This window comes from Lemur catta, chromosome 2, assembly GCF_020740605.2.
Source record: "Lemur catta isolate mLemCat1 chromosome 2, mLemCat1.pri, whole genome shotgun sequence".
In the NCBI taxonomy this organism is placed as follows: domain Eukaryota; kingdom Metazoa; phylum Chordata; class Mammalia; order Primates; family Lemuridae; genus Lemur; species Lemur catta.
In genome coordinates, this window is record NC_059129.1 from 10,918,127 (window position 1) to 10,945,548 (window position 27,422).

The following is a 27,422-nucleotide window of genomic DNA, read 5'->3' on the forward strand; positions in this document are numbered from 1 at the left end:
TGTGAACTCCACACTCTATTTTGTGTAGAATGTCATGAGTGTCCTTAAGAGTCAGATCCACTCGCCCTCCCCCTCCCCCGAGTATGGACTGTTAGTGTTTATGCAGGTGTGGCCTTTTATGGCATGCAGAGTTGGAAGAACACACTCCCCGGGGCCCTGGCATCGTGCCATCCCTGGGGGATGTCGGCTTCTTCCAGATAGGCTTTGCGTTTGATCTTGGGTATTTTTTCTTTCACAGTGGTTTGTAAAATGGTGTTGCATCTTTAACTGATAGTGTATAAGATTCAGTGAAACAGGGTATCATTTTGCTGTCATTGTTGCCTTTCCCATTTCAACCCCCGGAAGGGTGTCCACGTAGGGTGTCCGTGACTTACATCATTTTTCCAACAGGGTCCTTGATAGAAAGAAGGTTCCAGGCTCCACCTGCGGGCATGAGCAGGATTGACGGTGCTTTGAGAGGAGGGTGCTTTGCTGGCGGGCAGGCTCTAACCTCCTTCTCCACTGTAGGTCCTCAGCAAAGGACAGCCCCTGGGCCCCGCGGGAGTCCAGGTGTCCCTGAGAAACACGGGGACCGAAGCAAAGATCCAGTCCACGGTTACACAGCCCGGTGGAAAGTGAGTGGTGTCCTGTACCCAGCCTTGGGCTAGAGCGGGGCCTCACTGGGGTTGGAGGTGGGGGTTTGGATTCTGGGAGACCTGGGTTCAGATCCTGTTTAAGCCTCTTAACTTTGGGAGAGTTCATGCCCCTCAGAGCCCCAAGTTCCTCGTGTGTCAAATGGAAGTTTGGCCCATCTGGCTTAGCACTGATGGGTTGATTAAATATGAGTTAATCCGCAGGGCCTGGCACTTAGTGGGCCTTCGTTTAATGGTTGGGGTTGGCTCTGGTGCCCAGAAACCTGAGTTTGAATCCCAGCTCCCCTGTTTGCTAGCTGTTTGACCTGGGGCAAGTTACTTAACCCCTCTGTGCCTAAGTTTCCTCACTTGGAAGTGAAGGTAATTGTGAAACCTACCTGTTAATGTTACCAGGAAGATTAAATTAATGCTATTGTTGCAAACTGCTTGGGATGGAGTATATGCTTAATAAATGTTAGCTTAATATAGGTTAACTCAGTTATGATTTTAAAAAATCATATCATCCCTATGATATCAAAACCATTTTGTAGTTGGAACTGATGATTATTTAATTAACCTTGCCAAGTCAAATGTAAAGCATTTATTTAATGAATTTATATAATCAAGATGCAAATGTTAACAGATATGCCAAGATTAATACCAGAAGAGTTCAAACTGATAATTTTGAAAGCATTCAAATCATTACTAACCACTTTCAAATACAAAACTGACTAAATTGCTAAGTAGAAGTTTATAATGAGTCTGTAAGTCATCCAATTTTAAAGTTATTGAAATTACTTTTTATTTTTGAAATAACATTTACTTCGTGATTGGTGCCTCTCTATCTCTCTTCTAGAGCAGGGATGTGGAGCTGTCATTTTTTTTCTAGGCTGATAGTTTGCTGTTGACCTTACCAACAAACCAGAAAAAAGTGACTCGAACTTTCTGAATCCCTTTCCTCTGCACTAACTAAAACAATGACAGTAACTAGCAGCACAGGGCTACGCTGACAGTAAAGTAGAAGCCAAATCTTACTAAGACCAAAATCCAGTGGCAATTTCAGCTTTATTGTAGCAAAGTGATTTCCAAGCCCTAGCCAGACATTACCGGCGACATTTGAGATAGTAAGATACCACAACAGAAGAAATCAAATTTTTCTTTAAGCCCCCTACGTGTCAGGTGCCTTGCAAATTTGAAGCGTTAAACATGTCTGAGTCCTGGCGGTAGCATTTCTAGCCTCAGCTCAGCTTGCTCTGGTCTTCGGTTGGCCTGCAGTATAGAGTGATCTTCACTGGCCACTGGTTTCATCACAGTTGCTTTGTGGAAGAGCCCAGAATGGCTTATCTTTGTTTCTGATAACAAATCTCAACCCTTTGTATAGGAGTCAAAGCTTGACACCCTTTGCCTACCCATATCTTTAGTGTCATCTTGTGTTAGGGTCTACCTCAGCCTCTGTTCTCTGTTCTCAGATGCCTCTCCTCCCTTGCCACTTCTGTTCCTTTGTACACTTCTCTGCCCTTCTCCTTGCCTGTTCATACCTGTCACCTCTGTTAAGCCCAGCTGAATGTTCTGTGACTAATCCTTGCTGAGTTACAATGACTGATATATGCCAGAAATCCTTGAGATTAAGGGAACAGTAAACCCCCCTCCCTCCTGTCAGCATGTGGGACACCCCATCCTTGCACACAGTAAATGCTCAATAAGTGCTCTTTGATGTGAATCTGTCTGTACAGTGAAGGATTGAATTTCATTCATGTTCATTTAACAAACTAATGGCAAGTTGTGATAATTCAAACATTAGTGCCACCAATATGAGTCATAAAATTAGAAATACTTGGGTTGTTTGGAGAAAGTTAAGTGGTATTTTGTATTTCTTAGGTTTGCATTTTTTAAAGTTCTTCCTGGAGATTATGAAATCCTTGCAACTCATCCGACCTGGGCGTTGAAAGAGGTGAGTGTTCGAGCTACCTTTGTAGCCATGCCAAGAATGTGCTAGTTTGCAGACAAATGTACGGGTTTTTAGTTTAGGAGAGGAAATGAATTTATGGTTTTTCCAGAAGTGAGTGAAGAAACAATGGTGCTGCTGATTAGTGTGGTGGTATTTATACGGTATAACTCCCCGCTGTAGCAGATGCTACTTATGTTGGTTTCAGTTTTAGATGACAGTGTTGTCTTCCTTCTGTGAGATAGGTCGGTTATTAACTGTATCTATTTTAAGCTAAATCAACAGCAGAAGGACTTGATGAGATATATTTGTTGTTCTTTTTTCAGTCTGAAACAGAAATATGTAAGTATACTAAACATTCTAGAAACTGTTGTACGTATGCCCAGGGAGAACGTATAAGAATGTTTATTGCAGCTTTATTTGTAATAGCAAAATATTGTAAACAACCTCAATGCCAATTAAGAGAAGAGTTGGCTAGGCCCAGTGGCTAATGCCTATAATCCTAGCACTCTGGGAGGCCGAGGCAGGAGGATTGCCTGAGCTCAGGAGTTCGAGACCAGGCTGAGCAAGAGCGAGACTCTCTCTCTACTAAAAAATAGAAAAACTAGCTGGGCGTCATGGTGCTCACCTGTAGTCCCAACTACTTGGGAGGCTGAGGTGGGAGGATCACTTCAACCCAGGAGTTTGAGGTTGCTGTGAGCTAGGCTGATGCCACGGCACTCTACTCAGGGCAATGGAGTGAGACTCTCTCAAAAAAAAAAAAAGAGAGCGAGAATAGATTGTGGTTTCATCACACAATAGAAATCTGTACGTCAGCAGTAACCAATGAACCAGAGCTACATATATCAGTATAACTACATTTAAAGGGGGGGTGAAGAGAAGTTGGTTAATGGGTACACAAATACAGTTAGATAGAAGAAAGAAGTTCTAGTATTTGATAGTACAGTAGGGATATTATAGTTAACAGTAATTTATTTTATATTTTAAAATAGCTAGAATAGAAGAATTGTAGTGTTCCCAATACAAAGAAGAGATAAATGTTTGAGCTGATGGATATCCTGATTACCTTGACTTGATCATTACACATTGTATACGTGTATCAAAATGTCACACATGCCCCCCAAATATGTACAGTTATATATCAATAAAAATTTGAATAAATATTTATAGCTACATTTAAAAACAAAATTAGGAAATATGATTAAAACACTCATGGTAACACCATTTATGGATATACAGTCTTATGTAGAAACAGTATAAAGACACAATGGGAATGGCAAACACTTTGTTCTCAGAGATATTGACATCTAGAGAAGGAGGGAGGTGGGGGCTTAGGAGTACACCAGCATCTTGAATTGTATTTCTACTCTTGTGTTTCCTTGGCTGGTTAGAGAGTATATAGAGGTTCTTTAGAGTATTCTTGATATCTTTTTGTTTGACTTAAATAGTTTATAATAAAAGGTTAAAAAAAGAAGAAACATTACTAGGTGAGGTTCTATAATGGCTATGAAAAACCAAATTGAAATAAGACTTAAAGGATATTTTAACATGTTAGCCTCTGTGTTAGTTTCGAGGCTGTGTCTCATCTTGCTAATCAGTCTTTCGGTTTTCACTCTATAGGTTTTTTATATGTTTATAATAGATGGTATAGTTTCACACGTACATGTGTCTTTATACTGTTTATTACTTTTCAGGGTTTGTCTCTTCTGGAGCAGTGTTTAAAAATGCTTTATTTAAAACTCAAGAGCTTACACATAAATACATTTGAAGGTTTACATTGTATGTTAATTGGATACATAAAGGATTTTGAGTTTATTCATACAAAATTGGGATTTTAAAGTAAAGCATGCTGTTAGAAATCAGGCTAATATTACTCTTTGGGGGTTAGTGACTGGACGTGAACATGAGGAGGACTTCTGGGTGCTGGTTCTGTTCTCTCTCTGAGTGTTGGTAACGCAGAATAGTGTGTTCAATTGGTAAAAATTACTACAGTGTATACTTAGAATATATGCACTTTTCTCTATGTAAATGATACTTTAACAGAAAAGTTAAATGTATGCATATATATCATTAAAAATGGAAAAAAGTAAAATATGCTCATTTACAAACTTTGGAACATACAGAGGCATATAAAGGAATGGAAACAAAGGAATCTAGGAAATTGGAAGAGTGTGAAGTGAAATACCATCAGCATGTCACAGAGTTATTTTGACTTTGTCACATTTCCTTTCTCTTCATTTTGAGCATTAAAAAATAACTGTGATCATCCTAGATCTGCAATTATATATATTGTTTTCTCAGTTGATATTTGAGCTTACACATGTCCTCATGTTGTTGGACACTTTGGCAACATTTATTGTTTTGGAAGTTACAATCTTTTCCTGTTGTAGGCGAGCACCACGGTGCGTGTAACCAACTCCAACGCCAACGCGGCCAGTCCGCTCATAGTTGCTGGCTACAATGTGTCCGGCTCTGTCCGAAGTGATGGGGAGCCCATGAAAGGGGTGAAGTTTCTTCTCTTTTCTTCTTTAGTAACCAATGAGGTAAGCAAAGTAAAGTAAAGAACAAAAGAGATTTGTGTGTGTGTGTGTATTGGGGGGGGTAGGTAAGAGGATGAGGATTATAGACTAAAATGTACTGTTTAAAATGCAGGTTCAGGTTGATTTATGTCTTAACATTTAAGAACATCGTGTGTCTCTGTGGACTCCCAAGACGTTGAATGTTTATACTGGGAGGCAGTGGCATTTGGTGGAAAGTGCACAGGCTTTGAAGTCAAACAGACCCAGTTTAAACAAATCCCAGTTTCAAACAAATGCCTCTTGCTAGCAATGTGACCTTGGGCCGTTCTGTTCACCTTCCCAAGCCTCTGTTTCCTTGTCTGGAGAATGGTGACCCATTGTAGGGAAGGACAGTCATGGCATTTTCCCCAAGAAGACTGCCAATTTTTAACTTTATTACTTGAATATAAAGATTTTTGATCCTTTTATCTGTACTAATATGCCATAGATTTCAGAAATATGTATACACACACACACACACACACACACATACACACACACACATATATATATATATATATTTTTTTTTTTTTTTTTTCGAGACAGAGTCTCACTCTGTTGCCCAGACTAGAGTGCTGTGGCGTCAGCCTAGCTCACAACAACCTCAAACTCCTGGGCTTCAGCAATCCTCTTGCCTCAGCCTCCCGAGTAGCTGGGACTACAGGCATGTGCCACCATGCCCGGCTAATTTTTTCTATATATATTTTTAGTTGTCCCGCTAATTTCTTTCTATTTTTTTTAGTAGAGACGGGGTCTCGCTTTTGCTCAGGCTGGTCTCTAACTCCTAAGCTCAAGCGATCCACCCGCCTCGGCCTCCCAGAGTGCTAAGATTACAGGCGTGAGCCACCGCGCCCGGCCCAGAAGTATACATTGACATAAAACTTATAAGTTTCCTGTGGTGTGGCTATTTGATGGTACTCAGAGCTCGTAAGTGGAAAAAGAAGTATTTTTTCCCCCTGGCATAGGATGTCCTGGGCTGCAACGTCTCACCAGTGCCTGGGTTCCAGCCCCAAGACGAGAGCCTGGTGTATTTGTGCTATGCGGTCTCCAAAGAAGACGGCTCATTCTCCTTCTATTCCTTGCCAAGTGGGGAGTATACGGTGGTGAGTGGAACAGATTGCCGTTCCGTTTATGTTTGGGACTCTCACGACACAGTAAGGGCCAGTGCTCTTTGGATGTCAGAGGAACAGTTGATCAGCAGTTCCGTGAGCACTGGTTAGTAGTTACTTAAGATGCAACTCTGAGCCCTCAGTAATAGCTGCAAAAAGTGCAGCTTTCAAAATTGGAACAGTTAAGATGAGTGTTTCTGTTGGCCTGTCTTGAACCCCTTGTCACTTGTGGGCTGCTAGATCGATTATTAATATTTTCTTTTTTTTGAGACAGAGTCTCACTCTATTGCACGGGCTAAAGTGCCGTGGTGTCAGCCTAGCTCACAGCAACCTCAAACTCCTGGGCTCAAGCGATCCTACTGCCTCAGCCTCCTGAGTAGCTGGGACTACAGGCATGCGCCACCATGCCCAGCTAATTTTTTCTATATATATTTTTAGCTGTCCCTATAATTTCTTTCTATTTTTAGTGGAGACAGGGTCTCGCTCTTGCTCAGGCTGGTCTCGAATTCCTGAGCTCAAACGATCCGCCCGCCTCGGCCTCCCAGAGTGCTAGGATTACAGGCGTGAGCCACCGCGCCCGGCCTGATTATTAATATTGATGGTTGAATCATGTTATTGGTTCTTAGCAATTAACAGACTCTTCCTTCCAGATTCCGTTCTATAGAGGGGAGAGGATTACCTTTGATGTTGCACCTTCCAGACTTGACTTTATAGTGGAACATGACAGCCTAAAAATTGAGGTAAGACCTTATCTGTCTCTTGGAGGGACAGGTGTTTGAGTTCCCACTCCTGGGCACAGGTGTTGCAAACATGTTTAAAAAAAAAAAAAATCACTATTTTATCCAGAAAGGCTATTGGGAAAAATGGAATCTTGTATTGTGTTCTAGTTTAGCCTGGGATCCACTAGATGCCTCACTTCTCCTTCACGTCATATCTTTATTGTAGAGAATCGGATTGCTAGTTACAGCTACTTTGTTCAATGAAATGAGATATTTATTGAGTGCCAGTGACATACATTTCAGATACCATTCCAGGGCTGGGGATACAGCAGTGACCAAAAGAGGCAAATATTCCTGTCCCTGTGGAACTCACGTTGTAATGACAGAAAGGGATGATACATGTATAGATAAGTAAGTTAGAAAGTATATTAGAAATTCGTAAATGTTCTCTAGAAAAATAAAGCAAGAAAGGAGACCACACAGTTTCAGGGTGGAGACAGGAGTTGTGGTCTTAATAGGGTGTTTGTGGGAAGTCCCCACTGTGAAGGTGACATTTGATCAACAGCCTGAAGGGGAAGAACGAGCAAACAGTATTTACCTCTGTGGGAAGAGTGTTTTAAGACAGAAGGAATGGCATATGCAAAGGTCCTGAGGCAGGAGCGTGCCTGGAGGGTTTGGGGCACCCCAAGGAGACCAGGGTGGCTGGAGTGGAGGAAATGAGGAAGGAAAGAAGAGGCAGAGAGAGGCTCAGAGAGGTGAGGGGCTGGATTGTGCAGGGCCTTGTGGACCACTTTGCCCATACCTCTGGGTGAAAGTTGGTACTCCTGAAGGTTCTGAGCAGAGGCGAGGCATGATCCCTCTGGCTGCCGTGTTGAGAAAAGTTTGCAGAGGACCAGGGTGGAAGCGGGGGACCAGTTAGGAGGCCATGGCAGTGACCAGGTAAGAGCCCACAGAGCTTGGACTGTGGTGACAGGAATGGGCAGCGTGATATGTGGCCCGATAAACTCCCTAGACCCTTCCATGGATGGCAGATGTATTTTTCATCATATTTGTGTCTTCTTTAATTACAGAGGTAGGAAATGGTTACTGTAGAAAATTGGCCACATAGGGTAAATCCCCAAAGAAGATCACAATCTTTCCTAAATGGACCACCCACTGTTAAAGTTATTGAAAAAATTATATTTTAATCGTTTTCTTTTAATGTTACGTTTGAAAGCACTGTGTTAAAATAGCTTAAACTGGTAGGAGCTGGCTTTTAGGTCACCAGCACAGTGGGGTGCTGTCTCTGCTTGTTAAGATTCAGTAAAGCATTTGTCTGTTCTGTGCACTGGAGGGGGGAAGAGAAGGGTGAGAAGATGAAGTCTTTCTTTGCTTCAAAGGCTTGCAGAGAAGGCCATTACCGGATCGCCACCAAATACAAATTTTTAAAGAGATAAATGGTATTTCAGGGAGTGAGGGCCTGTAAGTTCCATGAGATTAGGAACCACTAGTGTCTGATTCTTTACTGTTTTCCTAACATATGAATTAGTGCCTGGCACATAGTAGGTGACTAATGAAAATATTTATTGAGCGCATACATGGATTAATAAGTGGCTAAATGGATTGGGTGAACCTCATCTTTTTGGAAGGCTCAGGAAGGGCTACCTGAATGAAAAGGGAGCCATTTGATTTTTTTAACTCTATCTCAAATGCTATTGCATATATTCATTCATTCATTCATTCATTCAGTCGGGAGTCATTTATTGAGTGCCTGTCATGTACTGGGTCACTAAGGTGGGAAGGGTCCCAGTCTTCATGAAGGTTGCATTCTAATGGGAGAGAGACAATTCTAAGAAATCAAACAAGTTAGCACTTCGGGAGGCTGAGGTGGGAGGATCACTTGAGGCCAGGAGTTTGAGACCAGCCTGAGCAACATAGTGAGACCCCCATCTGTACAATAAATAAAGAAAATTAGCCAGGCGTGGTGGCGCACACTTGTAGTCCCAGCTACTCGGGAGGCTGAGGCAGGAGGATCACTTGAGCTCAGGAATTTGAGGTTGCTGTGAGCTGTGATGATGCCGCTGCATTCCATCCCAGGCAACAGAGCAAGACTCTGTCTAAAATAAATAAGTGAATGAATGAATGAATAAATGAAAGAACGCAAACAAGGACGTTTCAGATATTGGTAGGTTTGATGAAGGTATTAAAATGGGCTAGTTGAATTTGTGGAACCACAGATCCGGGTGGCTGGAACTCAGTGACTGCAGAGAAAGCACAGGTATGGTGCTCACAAGCAAGTAGGGTGTAGGGACGGGGCTTGAGGGTGGTGGTCCCGGTGGTGGTTTCAAGCACCTGAGTTCAGGACAGGGTGGAAAGAGAGAGGAGGGGCACGTGAGACCTTGCAGAGGTGAAATGCACAGGGCTGATCGATGCTGGCAGCGAGGGGAGCAGGGTCCAAGGTGATGCTGGGCTTTGCACTTAGGAGCCTGGAGAAAGGCGTGATTCACTGAAATGGGGACATCCGGGGTAGGGAGGCGATATGTGGGGTAGGCTGGAGAAACTTTCACAAGACTGAGTCAGTGACCTTTAACTTGATCTTTTTTATTCCACTGTATGACAGATACCACCATGCGGGGAATACGACAGAGAAGACAGACTCTGGGAGGAGGGTGGACATAAGCGACAGCAAGCACGGCAGGAGGAGTGTTTGTGCCTCCAACACACAAGCACCTTCTGCCTCTTCTTCATTTTCTAGCCCGTGTTCCACGTCATGGGGTTCTCCGTCACTGGGAGGGTCTTGAATGGACCCGAAGGAGAAGGTGTCCCGGAGGCCGTAGTCACTCTGAATAACCAAATCAAAGGTGGGCAGACACGCTTGCCCCTGGAGCTGTTGGCCAGTGTTCCTTTTGGATCCCAGAGAAATGGAAAGGAACCGAATCTTAATGACTATATGAAAGCATGCCAGTTTTTTGTCTCGAGTGTTCTCATGTACAGTGTAAGGAGGTGTAGTTGTTTGGGGGCTCATTTCTGTTTGCATGTTTTTGTTTCACAGTCAAAACAAAAGCTGATGGCTCATTCCGCCTGGAGAACATAACAACAGGGACGTACACCATCCACGCTCAGAAAGAGCACCTCTACTTTGAGACGGTCACTATCAAAATTGCACCTAACACGCCGCAGCTGGCTGACATTATCGCGACAGGGTAAGCGTATTGTGTGCGGATTTGGAAGCACCAACGCTCATGTTGGCAGCCAGTGGAGAACAGAATCGCCCGCGACCTGGCTGTGTGTCTCTGCCGAGCGTCCGCATCCAGTCTTGGGCACGTGTTGGGAAACACAGGCTGGCTGCTTTAGAAAGATTAGTGCTAAATCTCATAAACCGAAGGTACTTGCACGTTGGATGCTTCAAGAAAATTCTCTCGCTTCAAAGTTAAAATGGTTTTGTTAAATTAGAAAAAGATCTTTCATGCCTGACTTCATATCCATGGGACCTTTTTTTGCTTACTCTTTTTTTTTCTTATTTGTAATTATTTTTATGTAGAGATGGGGGTCTCGCTCTTGCTCAGGCTGGTCTCGAACTCCTGACCTCAAGAGATCCTCCTGCCTTGGCCTCTCAGAGTACTAGGATTATAGGCGTGAGCCACCACGCCCGGCCTCTTTTTTTGCTTAATCTTTGAGGACTTCGGGAGATGGTATAGTCGGTTGTGAAAGTTTGTTGGAAGGTGCTTCAGGTCATTGGCATAGTTCTCCCTGACTTACAGTTACTGATAGGAAGTTCAGGAAGTTCAGGAGGGAGCATCCTGTGGTTGAATTTGTATAGTTTTATCCTCTGAAGCAGGATCATGTAGTGCAGAGAACCCAGGCCTTGGCGTCAGATCTCGGATCGTTTTCTCACCTGTGTGTCACCTGCAGAGTGGAGGTGCTGCCATCTTGCTTTTAGAAAGCAACAGGTGCTTACAAAATGGTAGCTTGGAAGGAGAGTGCAGGGTGTGTTTGGGAGACGGCAGCGTGAGCAAAGGGAAGCGGTCTCTAAGCAGCACGGTGTGGATGGGAGCAGGAAGCTTGGTGCTGCTGGGGCAGAATGTGCTGGGCAGGCGAAGGACGGTGGCGAGGCTGGAGTGCCTCGTCACACTCCATCGGAGCACAGGGGCTTTCTCCTCCAGGGGCCAAGGGGCCATGAACAGTTTTGACCTTCTGAGGTAACATGGTTTGATCTTTATTTTCAGTAAGGCGTTCAGATGGCACGGAGGAGGGCAGCTTTGAAGGGGACGAGATTAGGACCCAGGATGTCTAAAAATAGAGTCAGCGAGGGCTGGCCTTGTAGGGAAGCCAAGGACAGGTTGGCAAGGTATTTAGGGGTGCCCAGGTTGAGAGGCAGGATGGCTGTGTGCAGGTAGAGGAGCCAGTTGGGTGACGAGGGTTCAGTTCTGGCTGCGTGATTCTGTAGGGCCACTAGGTGGAGCTGTCCAGCAGGTGCTTTCATAGATTGTAACTCCGGATTTGGCTGTTGGTGGCAGCCAGACCCTGAATGTGCACAAGCAGGTAGAATTCGGACATAGGCCACAAATGGAATGCCGCATTTACAGGGTGGCCCACGGAGGGCCTAGGGTGGGCGAGGTCACCGGAGCTAAGAGAGTAAGGTTAGGTACAAGGTGTACCCTACGAGGAGGGCCACAGAGCTGAGCTCTGGAAAACAGTTCACTGGCTTGGTCCGGAGGAGGCCAGGGTGACCCTATTCTGTAGACAGGTGCGGATCAGGGTCAGGGTTTGGTGGTGAGTGGGAGACGAGGACACAAATCACCCTCAGAAACATTCTTGGGTGTGAGCCGTCCCTCCCTCCCTCCCGTAAACACTTTTGGGAGGTCAGAGAGCTGTGGGGCCTCATGGCCTTGCTGTGGGCATGGGCTTTGTCCCCTAAGTGTGGTGGAAATGCGTTGAAAGAGTGGTCAGCAAGCAAGTGATACAGATCATGGCATTTTGAAAAGTTTTTTTTTTTCTCTCTGGCCACCGTGTAGAGTATGGATTGGAGGGAAGCTAGAGTGTGTGTGGAGGGACCACAGAGGGGCAGCGGCAGTTGTCCCCAGGAGATATGGTGGTGGCTGGGACCAGGGCACTGGCAGGGGAGGGGTGAGGTATAGACGGGTTTGGTGGGTCCCGCAGAGACCTCCCGACAGGCCTGTGCTCTGGGAGTCCCAGGTTTCTTATTTGAGCCCCTGGGTGGATAAAGGAGGTGCTATTCACAGAGATGGAGGAAATATATTTATCTTCTTCTTTAAAATGGTATATTTGGGTCCAAGAAAGAAAAATAACATTTGTTGAGCATCTTTGGAAAGACTCATCATTTTTCATTTGGGCCAACATAGCACATTTACTTTTTTAACACACTCATGTTTCCTACTTTATCTTGTTTTCTTTTTTTAAAAAACAGATTTACCCTGTTTATTTTAAAAACAAACTCTTTGACTTCTGTCCAGCTGACTATGAGAATATAGTTATCGCAATATACACCAAGATTACCAGTTTCTATCCATAAATATGCTAAACTATACTGAAATAATCTATTGACACAAATCAATTTTTAAGAGCTTGAGTGGAACTGAACCTTCTTCTACCAGCATTATAATAATTTTTTCAAACTAAACCAACATATGTTTGAAGTTTGGGTTAACTGGGCACTTCTCTTTCATTGAGAATATGAGCTAAAACAGATCCTACGGTTAAAATATTTGCCATTTAGAGAGGCAAAGAGCTTCAACTGGGGACAGATAAGGTGACATGTTCCCTGACAGGTTCACAAATCAAGAGAGCGTGAAAGGTCTTTAGGAATAATTCCATCAATAATCGCTTACTATCCTTTTATTCTGAAAGTACATGGTAGGGGAATGTGACAACCAAAACGCACGCCTAGGTTGGCTGCAAAGAGCCAGAGGGTAAATATTTCAGTCTTCTTGGCCCATACAGCCTCTAGGATGAATTGCAGACAATTTGTAGATGAATGGATGAGGCTGTGTTCCAATAAAATTTCGTTTTTTGACACTGAAATTTGCATTTCATATGATTTTTATATGTCACAAAATATTATCCTTTTTTTTTTGATTTTTATTTTTCTCTTTTAACCACTTGAGAGTGTGAAAACCCTTCTTGGCTCTTGGTCTGTACAGAAACAGGTGGGAGCCTGTGTGGCCCGTGGGCCATAGTTTGTTGACCCCTGCCGTGGGTAGCGAGCTCGTGTGGCCGGGTAGTCACTGCACTCTGCAGACACGGGGTGCTGCTGATTGCAGGTTTTATGCACACAGTCATCCACCGTTGTGTTTTCTTTCCACTGTTTCTCAGTTGAGGCCGAGTGGTTTGTTCTAACATTTAGTGTGTCCCATAATTGTCCGAATCCAACATTCTTCATCTGTCTGTCAAAGGTAACAGCTGATTTTTATCTAAAATGATTCTTTACGGTTAGGAAATATAACCTTTAGTCCCCTGAAGAAACGGTTGTGGCCTCCAACTGTGATGCATTGCACTGAAATACGCCGTCTGGCTAAGACGTGAAGGCCGTCGCTCCCAGGCCGACGGTCTTTGTCATTGTGCCTTTCGTGTGTTTCTCCGGGGACGCTTTGCGGCACCGTACTGCTCATTTAAAGTCTCACATCTGAGTCGTTAGCTTAATATGCCTTTTCAGTTATAAGTTGCGTGTGTGGCCCCTAGCTCGCAAGGAGCTCAATTTTAGCTTTGCATTTTTTAACTTAATTATCTTTTCTGTTCCAGTCTCTCGCTTTGCTTTCATCCATGCATTAGGTATAATCACAAGCAAGGAAGAAGGAAGATGCCTTTGCTAACCCTGCCTTGTTTTATGGCCTGGTTAATGGCACAGTTTCTTAGGCAACTTACAGCTCTTGCTTTTAAGGGCTAGACCACATTCCCAGTCCGAAGCTGCTCCACCAGCAATGATCCAATTACCTGAAACATTTTTATTATCTGCAGATTTCCTGAAAATTGCTTCTGCAGTGGGGGATTGCCAGATGTCACCTAGAACACACAAACAGCCCTACCACGGGCCTCTGCAGAGACAAGTCCAATCTTCCTTCCGAGATTTTTTCTTTTTTTACAACCGAACTCATTTGGACTGCATTCTGTCTCTTCATTAAGATTAAACTAGTTTCAGGAACAGGGGCTGGCACAGGCTCCATCTTTCTGGGCTGATAAGAGCCTTTCCTGTTATAATTGAGTTCTCATGCTGGAATGAACGGTCGTCTTTTTGCAGGTTCAGTGTCTGTGGCCAGATATCAATCCTTCGCTTCCCTGACACCGTCAAGCAGATGAGTAAATACAAAGTTGTCCTGTCATCTCGAGACAAGGACAAGTCTTTGGTCACTGTGGAGACGGATGCTCACGGATCATTTTGTTTTAAAGCAAAACCGGGGACCTACAAAGTTCAGGTGCGATGAGTTTTTTAAAATTTAAAATATTTGAGAAGAAGCAATGATTTTTAAAAGGGTTATTAGCTAAAATGGGGTTTAAGAAGAGAAGGAACATTTCAATTTCTAAATTCTTATTTTTATTCTTATGTTTTTTTCTTGAGACAGAGTCTCTGTTACCTGGCTAGAGTGCAGTGGTGTCAGCTTAGCTCACAGCAACCTCAGATTCCTGGGTTCAAGCTGGGTCGCAGGGTCTCCCCATCCAATCAGTGGCTGCTCTTCCTCCTGGGGTTGTTTTTTGTTTTTTTGAGTCAGGATCTCCTGTCGCCCAGGCTATAGTGCAGTGTGCAGTGGCATCATCATAGCTCACTGCAACCTCCAACTCCTGGCTGAAGTGATCCTCTTGCCTCAGCCTCCCATGTAGCTGGGACTATAGGCGTGCACCACCACGCCTGGCTAATTTAAAAATTTTTTTTTGTAGAGATGGGGTCTCGTTATGTTGGCCAGGCTGGTCTGAAACTCTTAGCCTCAAGTGATTCTCTTGCCTCAGCCTCCCAAGGTGCTAGGATTATAGGAGTGAGCTGCCATGCCTGGTCCTCCTTCCTGTGGAAGAGCAAGTAACATGAGGGAGGAGGGCCGAGAAGGTTCTCTACACTGTCAGACTGTGTTTTTCTCTAGGGCGCAGTGGGATCCCCCTCTGTGGGGAAGCAGGGCAGGAGGTAGCGTTCTCCCTGCTTCCACCAAACAGTGTGGTGTGTGGGTTGACAGCTGCTTTTGTTAGACAGTAGCCAGCTGCTTGCGAAGGTGGCCACATTGACAAGCCTTTGGAAGCCCTTTCTGAAGCCCTTTTCCAAGGAAGGGCAGTGTGATCTTTATTAGGGGTAAAATAGGTGACCCTTTCTCCCATCGCTCTTTTTAGCCTGGGAAAGGCACACAGAAGAAAAGGAAGAAAAAAATGACTCAGTTCCACCAAGGAGTCATCCACATAGTGCCAGCAGGTTCACAGCTTGTGTTATGAGTGACTTAAAGGCAGGAAAAGGGACTGGGATTTAGTATGGGTTCCAGCCAGTATTCAGGCCGTGCGTGGCAGCTTTGTGTGCCTCTGTGGGGAGTGATGCCAGATACACTTTCGTGCACACCCACGGGACTCATTTTTTGAGGCTAATTTTTTATTTCTTAGTAGAAATGTGTTTGCTTCATACAAGTTATTCATAGATTTGCTGTGATTATAAAACTGGGCTTGGAAATGAACCTTTGTCCTTCAAAATGTATTTAGCCTTGGACTCAGATGAACGTTCTAGTGCCCTGTGGGTGCAGGGAAGAGCAACCCTAGTGCGGCCTCTAACGTTCCTTCCACGTGTTTCTGCAGGTGATGGTTCCGGAGGCAGAGACCAGAGCAGGGCTCACGTTGAAACCCCAGACGTTTCCCCTCACTGTGACCGACAGGCCTGTGATGGATGTGGCCTTTGTACAGTTTTTGGCATCCGTTTCTGGGAAAGTCTCTTGTTTGGGTAAGATGTCACTTGAAAGCAAGAACGGATAGTTTCAAAGAACCAGGCAGTTAGGAGTGGGATTTGGGTGAACCTTTCCCCACCGGGTAGCGTTAACGATGACTGCAGATGCTCCTCTTGCGGGGTGGCTTTTGAAAGTCAATATTGCATGTAGTTCTTTCTGAATGATTGTCACGTGAGTCACCAGAATCATTCTCTTGGAGTATTTCTGTTTTAGGTCCTGAAGGAGCACGTAGGTTTTTTTTTTTCCCCCGGTGTGCGCTTAGGATTCTCAAGGGCAGTCACATGGGCTCTCCCATCTTTCCTCTACAGACACCTGTGGTGACCTGCTGGTGACCCTGCAGTCCTTGAGCCGCCAGGGTGAGAAGCGGAGCCTCCAGCTCTCGGGCAAGGCCAACTCCATGGCTTTCACGTTTGACAGTGTGCTCCCCGGGAAATACAAAAGTAAGAACCAGACACAGTGTTTCGTGGCCCTCATACACTTCCTGTCCTGTAAACTTTCTAAAACCCAGTTCTCAAGTTGTGTCGCGACGCTATGCCTTTCTTCATTTAACTCTTCATTGCGCTGTGACCTTGACCGTGCGTTGTTTAGCTCTGGGCAATGATGGAGAAGTCTAGACTCTGTGAACTATCAGCTTCTGTCCCAGGGAGGCTCCCTGGATCACGCTATTTCACTTCTAAATGCCAGAATAGAGTCTGATATACTTCCACTGATGTTCCACACTTAGCACGTGCCCATGGCGTGTCACTTGATATCCCTGAGACTCAGTTTTCTCATCTGTTAAATATGTGTAATAGAACCTTTCTGCAGAATGTAAACGAAATGAAATAAGGTTTGGGAAGCCCCTCGCACAGTGCCCGGTGAGTAGCAGGTGCTGGCACACATTAGTTCCTTTCCCCCACCCGTCTCCAGAAGCCACGTCCTGTTTGCATTTCTGCTTTTTCAGAAATCGGCTTGGAGCTGCTGGCAGTGAATAGCTTATTAAATAGACTGCTTTTTTGGGGGAATTATATTTTCTGTTACGTCAGGGGTTGGCAAACTACATCCCAAGGACTGACTGCCTGTTTTTATAAATAAAGTTTCGTTAGAACACAGCAGTGACCATCGTTTATGTATCATCGATGGCGGTGTGTGTGCTACAGTGGCCGAATCAAACAGTCAGGACCTGCAGAGCATGTGATGTGGCCTGCGAGAGTTTGCGGATCCCTGAATATCTTACTTGCAGCCTGATCTTTTAGGCCTAATTAGATTTCTTTCTTGGTGATTAATGGCCATTGGTTCTAGTTTTTTTTTTAGCAGTAATTTGTTCCAAGCATTGCTAGCCATAAATATATACACACACACAGGTATACGTATATATATTTATGTCGGTATGTCTACACATTTTACAGTTAATTTATGATAGTTTTTTTCTGGTGGTGTGCAGGAGGGTGGTGTGCTCTGTGCCCACGTGTCCCTTTGTGGTGTTTGCCTTTGCAGTCAGCATCATGCATGAGGATTGGTGCTGGAAGAACAAGAGTCTGGAGGTGGAAGTTGTGGAAGACGACGTGTCAGCGGTTGAGTTTAGGCAGACGGGCTATATGCTGAGATGCTCCCTTTCTCACGCCATCACTCTGGTACGTGTGGCTTGGGAAGAACAGTTACCTTGTAGAGATCGAGAAAGACTGGCGTGCCAAGAATATGTAACCGTAGTCAAGCCAGATCTCCTTTTCTGCCCCTTAATTTGCCCACTTGTTAGGCAGGGCATGATCAGGAAGCGTTTACAGGTCCTCAGTGGAAAGATACTTGGTACTGAGATTTCCTTCTCTCGGCCCAGGTTAAATGTGACTGGTGATTTAGGGAGGCCATCAGTATAGTGCAAAACATGCTGGTTTTATAGCTTTGGGCAAGTTGGTTTACTGCTTCTCAGCCTTAGGTTTGTTCTCAAATTGGGATCATAATACCCATTTCTCAGGGTTGTGGGGAGGCTTATGTGAACGTCTTAGGTGTTTAACATTTCCTGGTGTCCAGGCGTGGTGGCTCACACTTGTAATCCCAGCACTTTGGGAGGCTCAGATGGGAGGCTTGCTTGAGGCCAAGAGTTCGAGACCAGCCTGGGCAATACTAGTAAGACCCCATCTGTACAAAAAATTAAAAAGAAGCTTCCTGGCATACACTGCTCTTATTTATTAAGAGTCGCCAACAAGGCCCTTGCCTAACTCACCTTACCTCCCACTACTGTCTGTCCTCACTCGCCGGGCCCCGGCCACGCTGGCCTCCTCCAGCCCCACACCATTCCCTGCTTTGGGCCTTTACATGTACTCTTCCTGCTGCTTGGAAGGCCGCACCTTCTCCAGAAATGATCGTATTTGGTTTTTCCGCATCAGTCGGGCTGCAGCCCCGCCGTTACCTACCCGAGCGAGAGGGGGCTGCCCCAAGACCAGCAACCTAAAGAACCCTCTGCAGGGATTGTTCTTTATCCTGCTTCCCTGGTTATTTTCTTCACAGCTCCATTTCTTGCGAGCTGAAATCACTCACTTACTCGTTGCCTCGTTGATTTTCTGTCTTCCCTTATTAGAATGTAAGCCCCCTGAGAACAGGAGCCGTGTCAGTGCCTCCCAAGGCCCAGCCTTGTGTCTGTCACACAGCAGGTGCTCAATAAATATTAGTTGATTGAGGGAAAAAGAGCACCCTTTTGTAGGAAGTTTTGGAAGGTTTTTAATTTTCCTGTGGCACCCAACTGCTCAAATGATGAATGGGCAAAACAGATGACTGGTTCGGAAACAGAAATATTATTAATCATCTTGGTGTCTCCATCTTTCCCGGCAAGTCATTGTATTGGCTTTGGTCCCTTAGGAATTTTATCAGGATGGAAATGGACCCGAGAATGTGGGGATTTATAACCTCTCCAAGGGAGTCAACCGGTTCTGCCTGTCCAAGCCTGGTAAGTTTGCAAGGATTGATGTGCTACAAATTAGAAAAATGGAAAGGCACCAGAGGATGGTTTTAAAGGCATTTTTTCCTACTTTGGATCTGTTTGCATCAAGCTATCAATTTTAGTTGTGTTCAGCATATTCTTGTTTTTCTGTCTTATTCCTCTAGAGAGAGTGGTGTTGGGAAGTGTTCCTGGTCTCTTGGGTGTGAGTTGGGTAGAAACCGCCGGCCCTTTCACCTTTAACAATATTATCCTGTTGGCCAGTGACCTCTCTTTGTAGTGATCTTTTAGAAAGTGAATCATTTTCACTTTGCTTAAAATTCTTCAGTGGCTTCTCTCTCTCTCTCTTTGTTTTTTAACAACTTTATTGAGAGAAAATTTGCGTACCATTAAAATTCACCTCATTTAAGATGTATGATAAAATGATTTTTGGCAGACTTACCAAGTTTCACAAACATTGCCATGATCCAGTTTTACAACGTTTGCGTCGGCCCCAGTGAGACCTTTTGTGCCTGTTGACAGCAGGTCCCCGTTCCCAGCCCCAGGCAGCTAGTGATCTACTTTCTGTCCCTATGGATTTGACTTTCCTGGACATGTCATATAAATGATGTCACACGATACTGGTATTTTGTCTGGTTCTTTTTATTTAACATATTGTTTTTGAAGTTTATCTGTGTTGTAGCAGATATCGGTAGTGTGTTCCTTTGTATTGTTGAATAGTATTCCACTTGCGGATAAATTGCATTTTTTAAGACACTGCCAAATTGTTTTCCAAAGAGGCTGTACCGTTTGATATCCCCACTGCAATGCACGAGAATTCCTGTTGCTCCACATCCTTGCCAACATTTGTTACATTTGTTATTGTTCGCCTTGTTGATGATAGCCGTCCTGGTGATGGGAGATGTGATGTGGCATCTCATGGTGGTTTCATTTTGCGTTTTCCTAATGAATAATTCAGTGGCTTCTCTCAGTTGCCAAGATAAAACACAAACTCCTTAACCTGACCTTGAGCTCCTGTATAACCTCGCCCTGTCTGCCGCTCTCTACCCCAGCCGCTCTGTCTACGTGTGTTAGGACGCCCTTGGCTGCATGTAACAAAATCTATACGACAGTGCCACAAGTCGGGGTTTCTTTGGCTCCGTAGAGAAGTCTGGCAGTGTGTGCTGGCCAGCGTGGGGTCAGCAGCTGGTAGATGTTAGGGATGTTTTTGTGATTCTTTTGGCCTTTCGCTTGTATTTTTTGCCTTATGTTTTCGAGATGGCTACGGTTGCCTCAGACAACTTGGCATGTTCAAGGCAGGAAGATACGGAGGGGGCGGGGCAAACATTTTCCCACACCCCTCTCCGGTAAGCTGCCTTTGTGTATTACTGGCCAGATGTCACATGGCCATTCTAGCTGCAAGGGAGGCTGGGACAGTTGGATATATTTATTGCTCAAGCCGGGCACATTGCCACCGTCAGTGTAAGCAGAGTCTGTCTCCAAGGCAGAAGGACGGCTGTTGAGGAATCAGCCAGCCAGCCTGTGACACGGCTGTTGCCCTCTGCACGAGTGTCCCCGCCCTCCTTCCCTCTCGCCACCCAGCCTGGGCCTTCCTGCCCATCGGTTCTCGGTTCTGTATTACTTTCCCGGGGGAGGATGGCCCCAGGTCACTTAGGCCTCCCTGTACGCTGTTGCTCTCAGCACTCAGTTCTGTCCCCTTGTTGCACGTGCCACCATTGGTATGCTGGTGGCTGTTGAATGCTACCCCCCCCATTGGTAAGCCCCATGTAGGCAGGGCCCACAGCTGTCTCGCCTCCTACTGTGTACCAGCACCCAGCACAGCAGCCGGCCTGGAGGACGTGCTCTGTCGGTGTTTGTTGAATGAAAGAACAAACAAAATGAATGGAGAAACTACGTCATTTTTTCGGTGATAACTACAGTGGGGCTAGCAGGGTAGTTTGAACTGATTTCAGGTTTTCATAGGAAGTATGGCCAAAATTTTGGTTAATTATCATTTGGGGGAATAAATTGTTTTACTTTGCTTCTTCCCAAAATTGACTGTATTCCTCTAGCAAATGATGAAACATGCCCCTAATTCGAGCATTATCCTATGTAGGCTCATGGTGCAAAAGTATTTTCTGTGATTGTTTCATAATTTTTTGGGGCTTCCCTTACTCCCTGCCCCTTTTAAGGAATATTTATAGGAAGGGGTTAGGCTGTGGTTATCTTTTGAATCTTTAACAGAATTGTTTAAGTAGAAAATTATCCTCAGTCTAATTTGCCGTTGAAATTTACTTTCCCTTCCTTCTTGTGCACGTGTCTGTGAGCTTGGTCTGTGACAATTTGACTATCGCAAGTTGTTAAATTATGGAAAATGAGAAACCTGTGCCTGTGAGTGGGCTGTTAAATGGATTGGGTCATTGGTAAGAAGCCGTCGTAGGCAGCGGCAAAGATGCCTGGCCAGTATTTCTCATCTCATTTTTGTAGATCTGTAATGTGTTTGAGTTTTCAAATGAAAGGAGCTGCCCTTGGATTTCAAATGTTGGAATTGCTTAGCGTAATAGGTGCCATTCTCTGAAAATTACTTTTGATTTCCTGTCTGTAGGTGTGTACAAAGTGACCCCTCGCTCCTGCCACCGGTTTGAGCAAGCGTTCTACACCTATGACACGTAAGCTGGATATTGAACACTATGTGGTGTTTGTGTACGTTCAGTGGAGAACAGTGAGTGTGCATCTATCCTTCGGTTATTTGGAGAACAAAAAGAATTTTTCTATTTTTTTCTGAAAGAGGCAAGTTTAGGCATTAAAATGATTCTAGATTAGAATTTTAAGATACCTGGATAAGTTACTGAGAAACTGGAGATAGGACCACTTTCCCAAGAAGCCTTTAAACCCAGGATAGAAGGCTGTTTTCGAAGTGGCTTCAATATAATCTTTGTCCAATCCCCCAGCACTCACGGATGGGAATCTCTTGAGCTCAAGTCTGCCATGTTTATATTTTTACAGATGTGTGTGGGTTTCAGTGGGAATTGGAAGTGTAAAGTTTTGGAATGCAGGATTAGTTTTTAATTTTAAAATGAAAATTAAATCTTTTAAATACTTGTGTGCATCTCCAGAAATACTTGGTCCCAGATGAAGAGCAACTTCACATCATATATTTCAGGGTCAGGAAGGTTGCCCGAAAAGGCTGTCATTGGTGATCCTTTGAGAACGACTTGGCAGTATTGCTACTGTTTCCTCTCCACTTCTTTGATTTATAGGTCTTCACCCAGTATCTTGACATTGACAGCCATTCGCCACCATGTCCTTGGAACTATCACCACTGACAAAATGATGGATGTCACTGTGACTATCAAGTAAGACGAGTGTTCCTCTGTGGGCTGAGGTTGGGGGGGGGCGATGGATGAGGCCTGGGGAGTCTCTAAAAGACTCAGTGAAAATTATTTTTGATTTCTTATCTCTAGGTGTGTATACAAACGGCCTTCCCTCTCTTATGTGACATAACCATAAATTCATAGCAGCCTTGATCCTTTGCTTTTATGATTTAAGGATTCCCCGCGGGTGAGGAAGAGCCTTGCGACAGCTTGTTTCGGTGTCTTAAATTTCTGTTTGAACTCTTTATATTTCTTGTCTTTGCTAAGGAACAAAACATCTCTGGGGTTTGTTCATTGCATTTCAAGTGTCTTAGCAAATTCAAAAACATGGCCTGTTTTTCTTTGGACCTTTTCCTGAAGGCTTAGGAAATAGAAACAGCACCTGATGTAGGAAGCGTCACGAGAGAGAAGGTGTTCGGAAGGGAGTCCCTCACCCAGGTCACGTTCACGTGAATGTCGCCTCTGAGAGGAAGTTTTGCAGTTACAGCCGATACCCTAATTTTGTCGAGAAATGGAAGAATTTTGGCAACATGATTCAAGTAGGATGGAGATCAGAGTCACTTTCTCCCTGTTGACCGTGGTTAAAGTTGCCTTTTCAGCTGCGTTTCTGTCTGTCTGTCTGTCTGTCCACCATCTGTTCACCCACCTACCACCCATGCAGAAAAGATGAGAATCTCCGTGTTGAGGCACTGGGCGTATTAGGCCTCAGCCTCTGCCTTCCCGGAGTTTATAGTGTCACGGAGAAGGTAGACAGTGGTCAGAGTCACACACAGAACTGTAAAATGACAACTGTGCTGAGTGCTTTGAACTTGACCTTGGGGGCTGAGGTAGGTGGGAGTGGCCAGGCCACGGTAAAGGTCTTGGTCCTTGTCCCCTGGACACCACTGGCACGTTTTAAGTAGAGGGGTGACTTTTTTGTTTCAGAAAGGTCCCCCTGGCTGCTGAGTGGGGAGCAAACAGAAGATGCCCGAGAGTGGGAGTCAGTTGAGATGGCAGAGGGTGGGGAGGGTGAGGCTGGCAGGTCCGTGGGAGAGGTGATGGGGCCTTAGCTGGACTGACGGCCGTGGACATGGGTGCAGGCGACAGGTCAGAGAGCCATTGGTGGACTGAGTTGACAGGATGGGGCACTGGGCGGACCCCTGGGTCAGGGAGGGAGAAGTGTCAGGACAGCCTAGCTGGTTTCTGGCTGAGGAGGCGGGGCTGCTGGGGAGCCAGGTTTTCAGAGCAGGAGGATTTGCGGAGGGTCTGTTGCAGCCCAGCGTGGTTCCTGGTGCCGGCACAGTGTCATTTACTGTCACTGACTTTTCCTGCTTGGAAAGTATCAATTGCTGGTATGACTAGAAATCCACATTCTTATTAACAGCGACTCCTTATTACCTTATTTTCATCTTGATTGTGTTCATTTTTTGTGACACCAGAAGGGTTTTTGTGTTATTCGCTGGTGCCAGGGATTGCATGGAATGCAGCAGCCATCCCGCTGCACGTGCCGCTTGGATCCCCACTGTGGTCTTGAACTTACCAGATCCCAAATCAGACCCCTGGCGAACGCCCTCCACACCCCTGCTCTGTGGTCTTCCCTGATTTGGAAACGGCAGCTCTGTCTTTGTCCTTCTTCCTCGATTCCTCCTCCTCTTGCATGCCGTATCCAACCAGTCCCTCAGCAAGCCCTTGGCTTTACAATCAAAACACACCCCCAGCCTAGTCTTTAACACTTCACCGTCAGACTTCGGTCTGACCCACGATCGTTTTCCTGCCTGGATCGTCACGCCAGCTCCCATCTGGCCTCCCTGTTTCAGCTGTTGCTGTGACAGTGTGTTCTCCATGTGGCAGCCAGAGTGGGAGGGATCGTACCATTCCTTGACTTAGAACTCCAGTGGCTCCATCCCACTCAGGATCAAATCCAAAGTCTGCACCTCGCCTGCAAAGCCTCAGTCTGACACCGGCTGCCGCTTGGACCTGTCTGACTGATCTGACTCTTCCATGGGCCCCTCTGCCCCAGGCTGCGTTGGTCTCCTTGCTGTCCCTTGAACATTCGAGTGAACTGTCTCCAGGGACTTTGCACTTGGCATCCCCTGGCCAGAGCCACTCTTCACCCTGAGAGCCGCATGGATCTCTCCCTCTCTGCAGGCCTTTGCTCTGCGTCACCTTGTTGGAAAGGCCTTGGCCGACCCTTTAATGTAAAATAGCACTCCTGGCTCTCTTACCTGCCACGCTGCTCTATTTGTCGTTGCTGTACCTGTCATCTGATACTATTTTTCTATTTCTTGCCTGCCCCTTCCCACTGACACGTGGATTCCACAGGGGTGGGGAACATCGTCCGTTTTGTTGACGCTGTGTCCGGGTGCCCGGAGCAGTGCCTGGTTCTCTAGCGGAGCACATTCTCCGTGACGATTGGGTGAAAAACAGAGGGTGGCAGTGTGGAGAGAACTTCACATCCTACGTGGAAACTGACAAGCTTTCATCCGGTCATCATAAAGCCGATAGTATTTTATTCCAGCCCAGATCTACCAGGGACTGCTATCACCACTCCAAAGTTCAGTTGTTATTTTGCGTTTAAGTATTAGTTTGTTAAAAACAGAAATCTGTGCCACTGTGGTGCCAGTATAAGGTGCTCGGTTTTTCACTCACGAGTCCCCACTTGGAGAAATGTTGAATTCCCACCCTGTCCTGTGGGCTGCCCCTTTTTTTCTTCCAGATCTTCCATTGACAGTGAACCCGCCTTGGTCTTGGGCCCTCTGAAGTCTGCGCAGGAGCTGCGGAGGGAGCAGCAGCTGGCCGAGATCGAGACGCGGAGGCAGGAGAGGGAGAAGAACAGCCAAGAGGAGGGTGGGGCAGGGAGGCCCAAGCCGCCCGTGCAGGAGATGGTGGAGGAGTTACAGGGCCCCTTCTCCTACGACTTCTCTTACTGGGCACGGTGAGCAATCTTTTCCATTTCTTTGCAGCGTCCTCTGTTGGTAGGGTACAGAAAACCAGCCAAACGGAAGTATTTTAATTATTTTAGGTCTGGAGAGAGAATCACTGTCACACCCTCGTCTAAAGAGCTGCTCTTTTATCCCCCCTCGATGGAAGCCATTGTCAGCGGAGGTAAATGTCAACTCAGTGGGCAGATGTCATCCCTTTGCAGTTGTTCCTTTACTCGCATTGAAAAATCGGTTTGTGGTGTCATTATAGTGAAGCCATCTTTGTAAGCCACCTACCAGCCTCTCTGGCACACAGGTGTTCCTGTTCAGTGGACGAATGAATGAATGACTTAAATAAATTCAAGTAACTTTGCTATTAGAATTGAGGGGATCTTTTTGGAAAAGGACTTGGTTTTCTTTGGCATTATCAGGTTGACACTAGAAGGTAGGTGAGAAGCAAACCACCACTTACTAAAAGGTATTCGTCTTCACGTGTCAGAACTGTTTATGGTCTTTTCTGTGGTTTGGCAGGGCGTGGCGGGAGGGGCTTTTTTGGGGAATGGATGATGGAAGTGTCTGCTTGTGGAGTATTTGGTTTTTGGCTACTGATAATTTTCCCAGCATTATGGGTTCATTAAATCGCGGGCATTACGTGGTTTGTGTTTGGAAGTAGAGTGTGTTGAAGGGCATGACCTGTCGGGTGGCTCCCTGGGGCAGTCTTCGTGCTGGGTCCCCGGGAGGTTGAGCCGCACGGCCTCCTGTCAGCTGTAAGGAGTCGCTCTTGATCTGTGGCCTTGTGAGAACGCAGGGGGAGAAGTAATGAAAACCGGGTTTTGACATTTGTTCAGTTCACCTGCTGAAGTCCTCGGCAGTTGAGCAAGGCCATTTGGGGTTGGAGAGAGGCTTGGGCTGCATCTAATTACTGAGCTTTCTGGAGTACTAAATCCCCTCATTTGCAAGCAGCTTCTCATATCTCAGTTCCAGGCCCTTCTTTCATGGGAAACCTCCAACCAGAAGGCTCCCTTCTCTCTGCAGCTAAGTCTCATCCTGTGTCTATTTCTTCCCTTTCTAGAAAGCTGCCCGGGGAAGCTGATCGAGATCCACGGGAAGGCAGGTTTGTTCTTAGAAGGGCAGATCCACCCCGAGTTGGAAGGAGTCGAGATTGTCATCAGCGAGAAGGGGGCGAGTTCACCCCTGATCACGGTCTTCACTGACGACAAAGGGGCCTACAGGTGAGCCTGTGACGCGGCAGCATTTGCTTGGGACCAGTTGGGGAGCCTCTTAGGTGACCTGGGGAGCCCGGATTCCCTTGGGGAGCCCAGATTCCCTTGGGGCAGGTGGCGCCTCCTCCACAATTGGGAGCAGAGTCATCTGTAGCGCTCTGTTTCTTCTTTTCAGTGTCGGCCCCCTGCACAGTGACCTGGAATACACGGTGACCTCACAGAAGGAGGGCTACGTTTTGACTGCGGTGGAAGGAACCATTGGCGACTTTAAGGCTTATGCCTTGGCAGGCGTAAGCTTTGAGGTAACACTATAGTTTTAAAAGGCAGTTTTATTGAGGTATAATTAAGTTAACTTATAATAAAACTGCACAAAAAGTATACAATTTGACAGTTTGGGCATATAAATACACCCATGAAAACATCTCCACAATCAAAATAGTGAGCGTACCCATCACCCCCCAAACTTCCTCCCGCCCCTTGGCAATCCCTCCCTCCTTCACCCCCAGCCGATCCAATCTGGTGTCTGTCACTGTTGATCAGTTGCATTTTCTAGAGTGTTTATATAAATGGAATCATACAGGATGTTCTCTTTTTTTGGTCTGGCTTCTTTCACTCGGCATAATTTGGAGAGCTGTTGACTTTAGCATGTTTGTGTACCTTCTGGGAAGTGGTTTAAGCTTCTATCCTTAACCATCCTGTGTTGAAGGACACAGAATGTTCCCATGGTGGTGTTTGCTGTCTAGCTCTCTTTCCCCCCCATCCTTCCCGGGAAGAAGCTTGCTGTGTATTGTACAAAGTGGGTCTGCAGATCCTTGAGTGTGAATATTTATAAATTACAGGCCAGACGAGAAGAATGACAGATTACATCAACATAAAAATTTAAAATTCTATATTGCCATATATATTCTAAACCAAAGTAAAAGCTGTCCAATCTGGGAAGGAATATTTGTATCATAAATAACATCCCCAGTTTACATGGGATTCCTAAAATTGATAAGAAAAAGACAACCTAATAGAAAAAAAATGAACAAAGGATATGAAAAGAGAAATCGTAGAAGTAATGCAAATGACTAATAAACACAGAAAAAATACTAAGCCTGGGCAGTTACTGAGGAAATGCAAAGGAAGTTACCAGCAAAACGCTGTTTTGGGGGCTGGGGGGAGATTAGGTTTTCAATAATTACAGCGAT

At 45.5% G+C, this 27,422-nt stretch overlaps 1 protein-coding gene across 2 annotated transcripts in view; it reads left to right on the forward strand.

The window, feature by feature from the left end:
- LOC123632418 (nodal modulator 1) overlaps positions 1-27,422 on the forward strand; it is a 53,869-nt gene that overhangs the window by 8,107 nt on the left and 18,340 nt on the right. For both annotated transcript variants that reach the window (XM_045542677.1, XM_045542678.1), the window contains exons 5-22: positions 508-614; positions 2,490-2,562; positions 4,947-5,099; positions 6,080-6,217; positions 6,874-6,963; positions 9,677-9,782; positions 9,974-10,124; positions 14,177-14,351; positions 15,700-15,841; positions 16,154-16,285; positions 17,322-17,458; positions 18,678-18,765; positions 21,341-21,404; positions 21,996-22,091; positions 24,805-25,023; positions 25,111-25,193; positions 26,082-26,241; positions 26,408-26,534. In XM_045542677.1, coding sequence (XP_045398633.1) covers positions 508-614; positions 2,490-2,562; positions 4,947-5,099; positions 6,080-6,217; positions 6,874-6,963; positions 9,677-9,782; positions 9,974-10,124; positions 14,177-14,351; positions 15,700-15,841; positions 16,154-16,285; positions 17,322-17,458; positions 18,678-18,765; positions 21,341-21,404; positions 21,996-22,091; positions 24,805-25,023; positions 25,111-25,193; positions 26,082-26,241; positions 26,408-26,534 — 2,241 coding nt within the window. The remainder of the gene's footprint in view (positions 1-507; positions 615-2,489; positions 2,563-4,946; positions 5,100-6,079; positions 6,218-6,873; positions 6,964-9,676; positions 9,783-9,973; positions 10,125-14,176; positions 14,352-15,699; positions 15,842-16,153; positions 16,286-17,321; positions 17,459-18,677; positions 18,766-21,340; positions 21,405-21,995; positions 22,092-24,804; positions 25,024-25,110; positions 25,194-26,081; positions 26,242-26,407; positions 26,535-27,422) is intronic.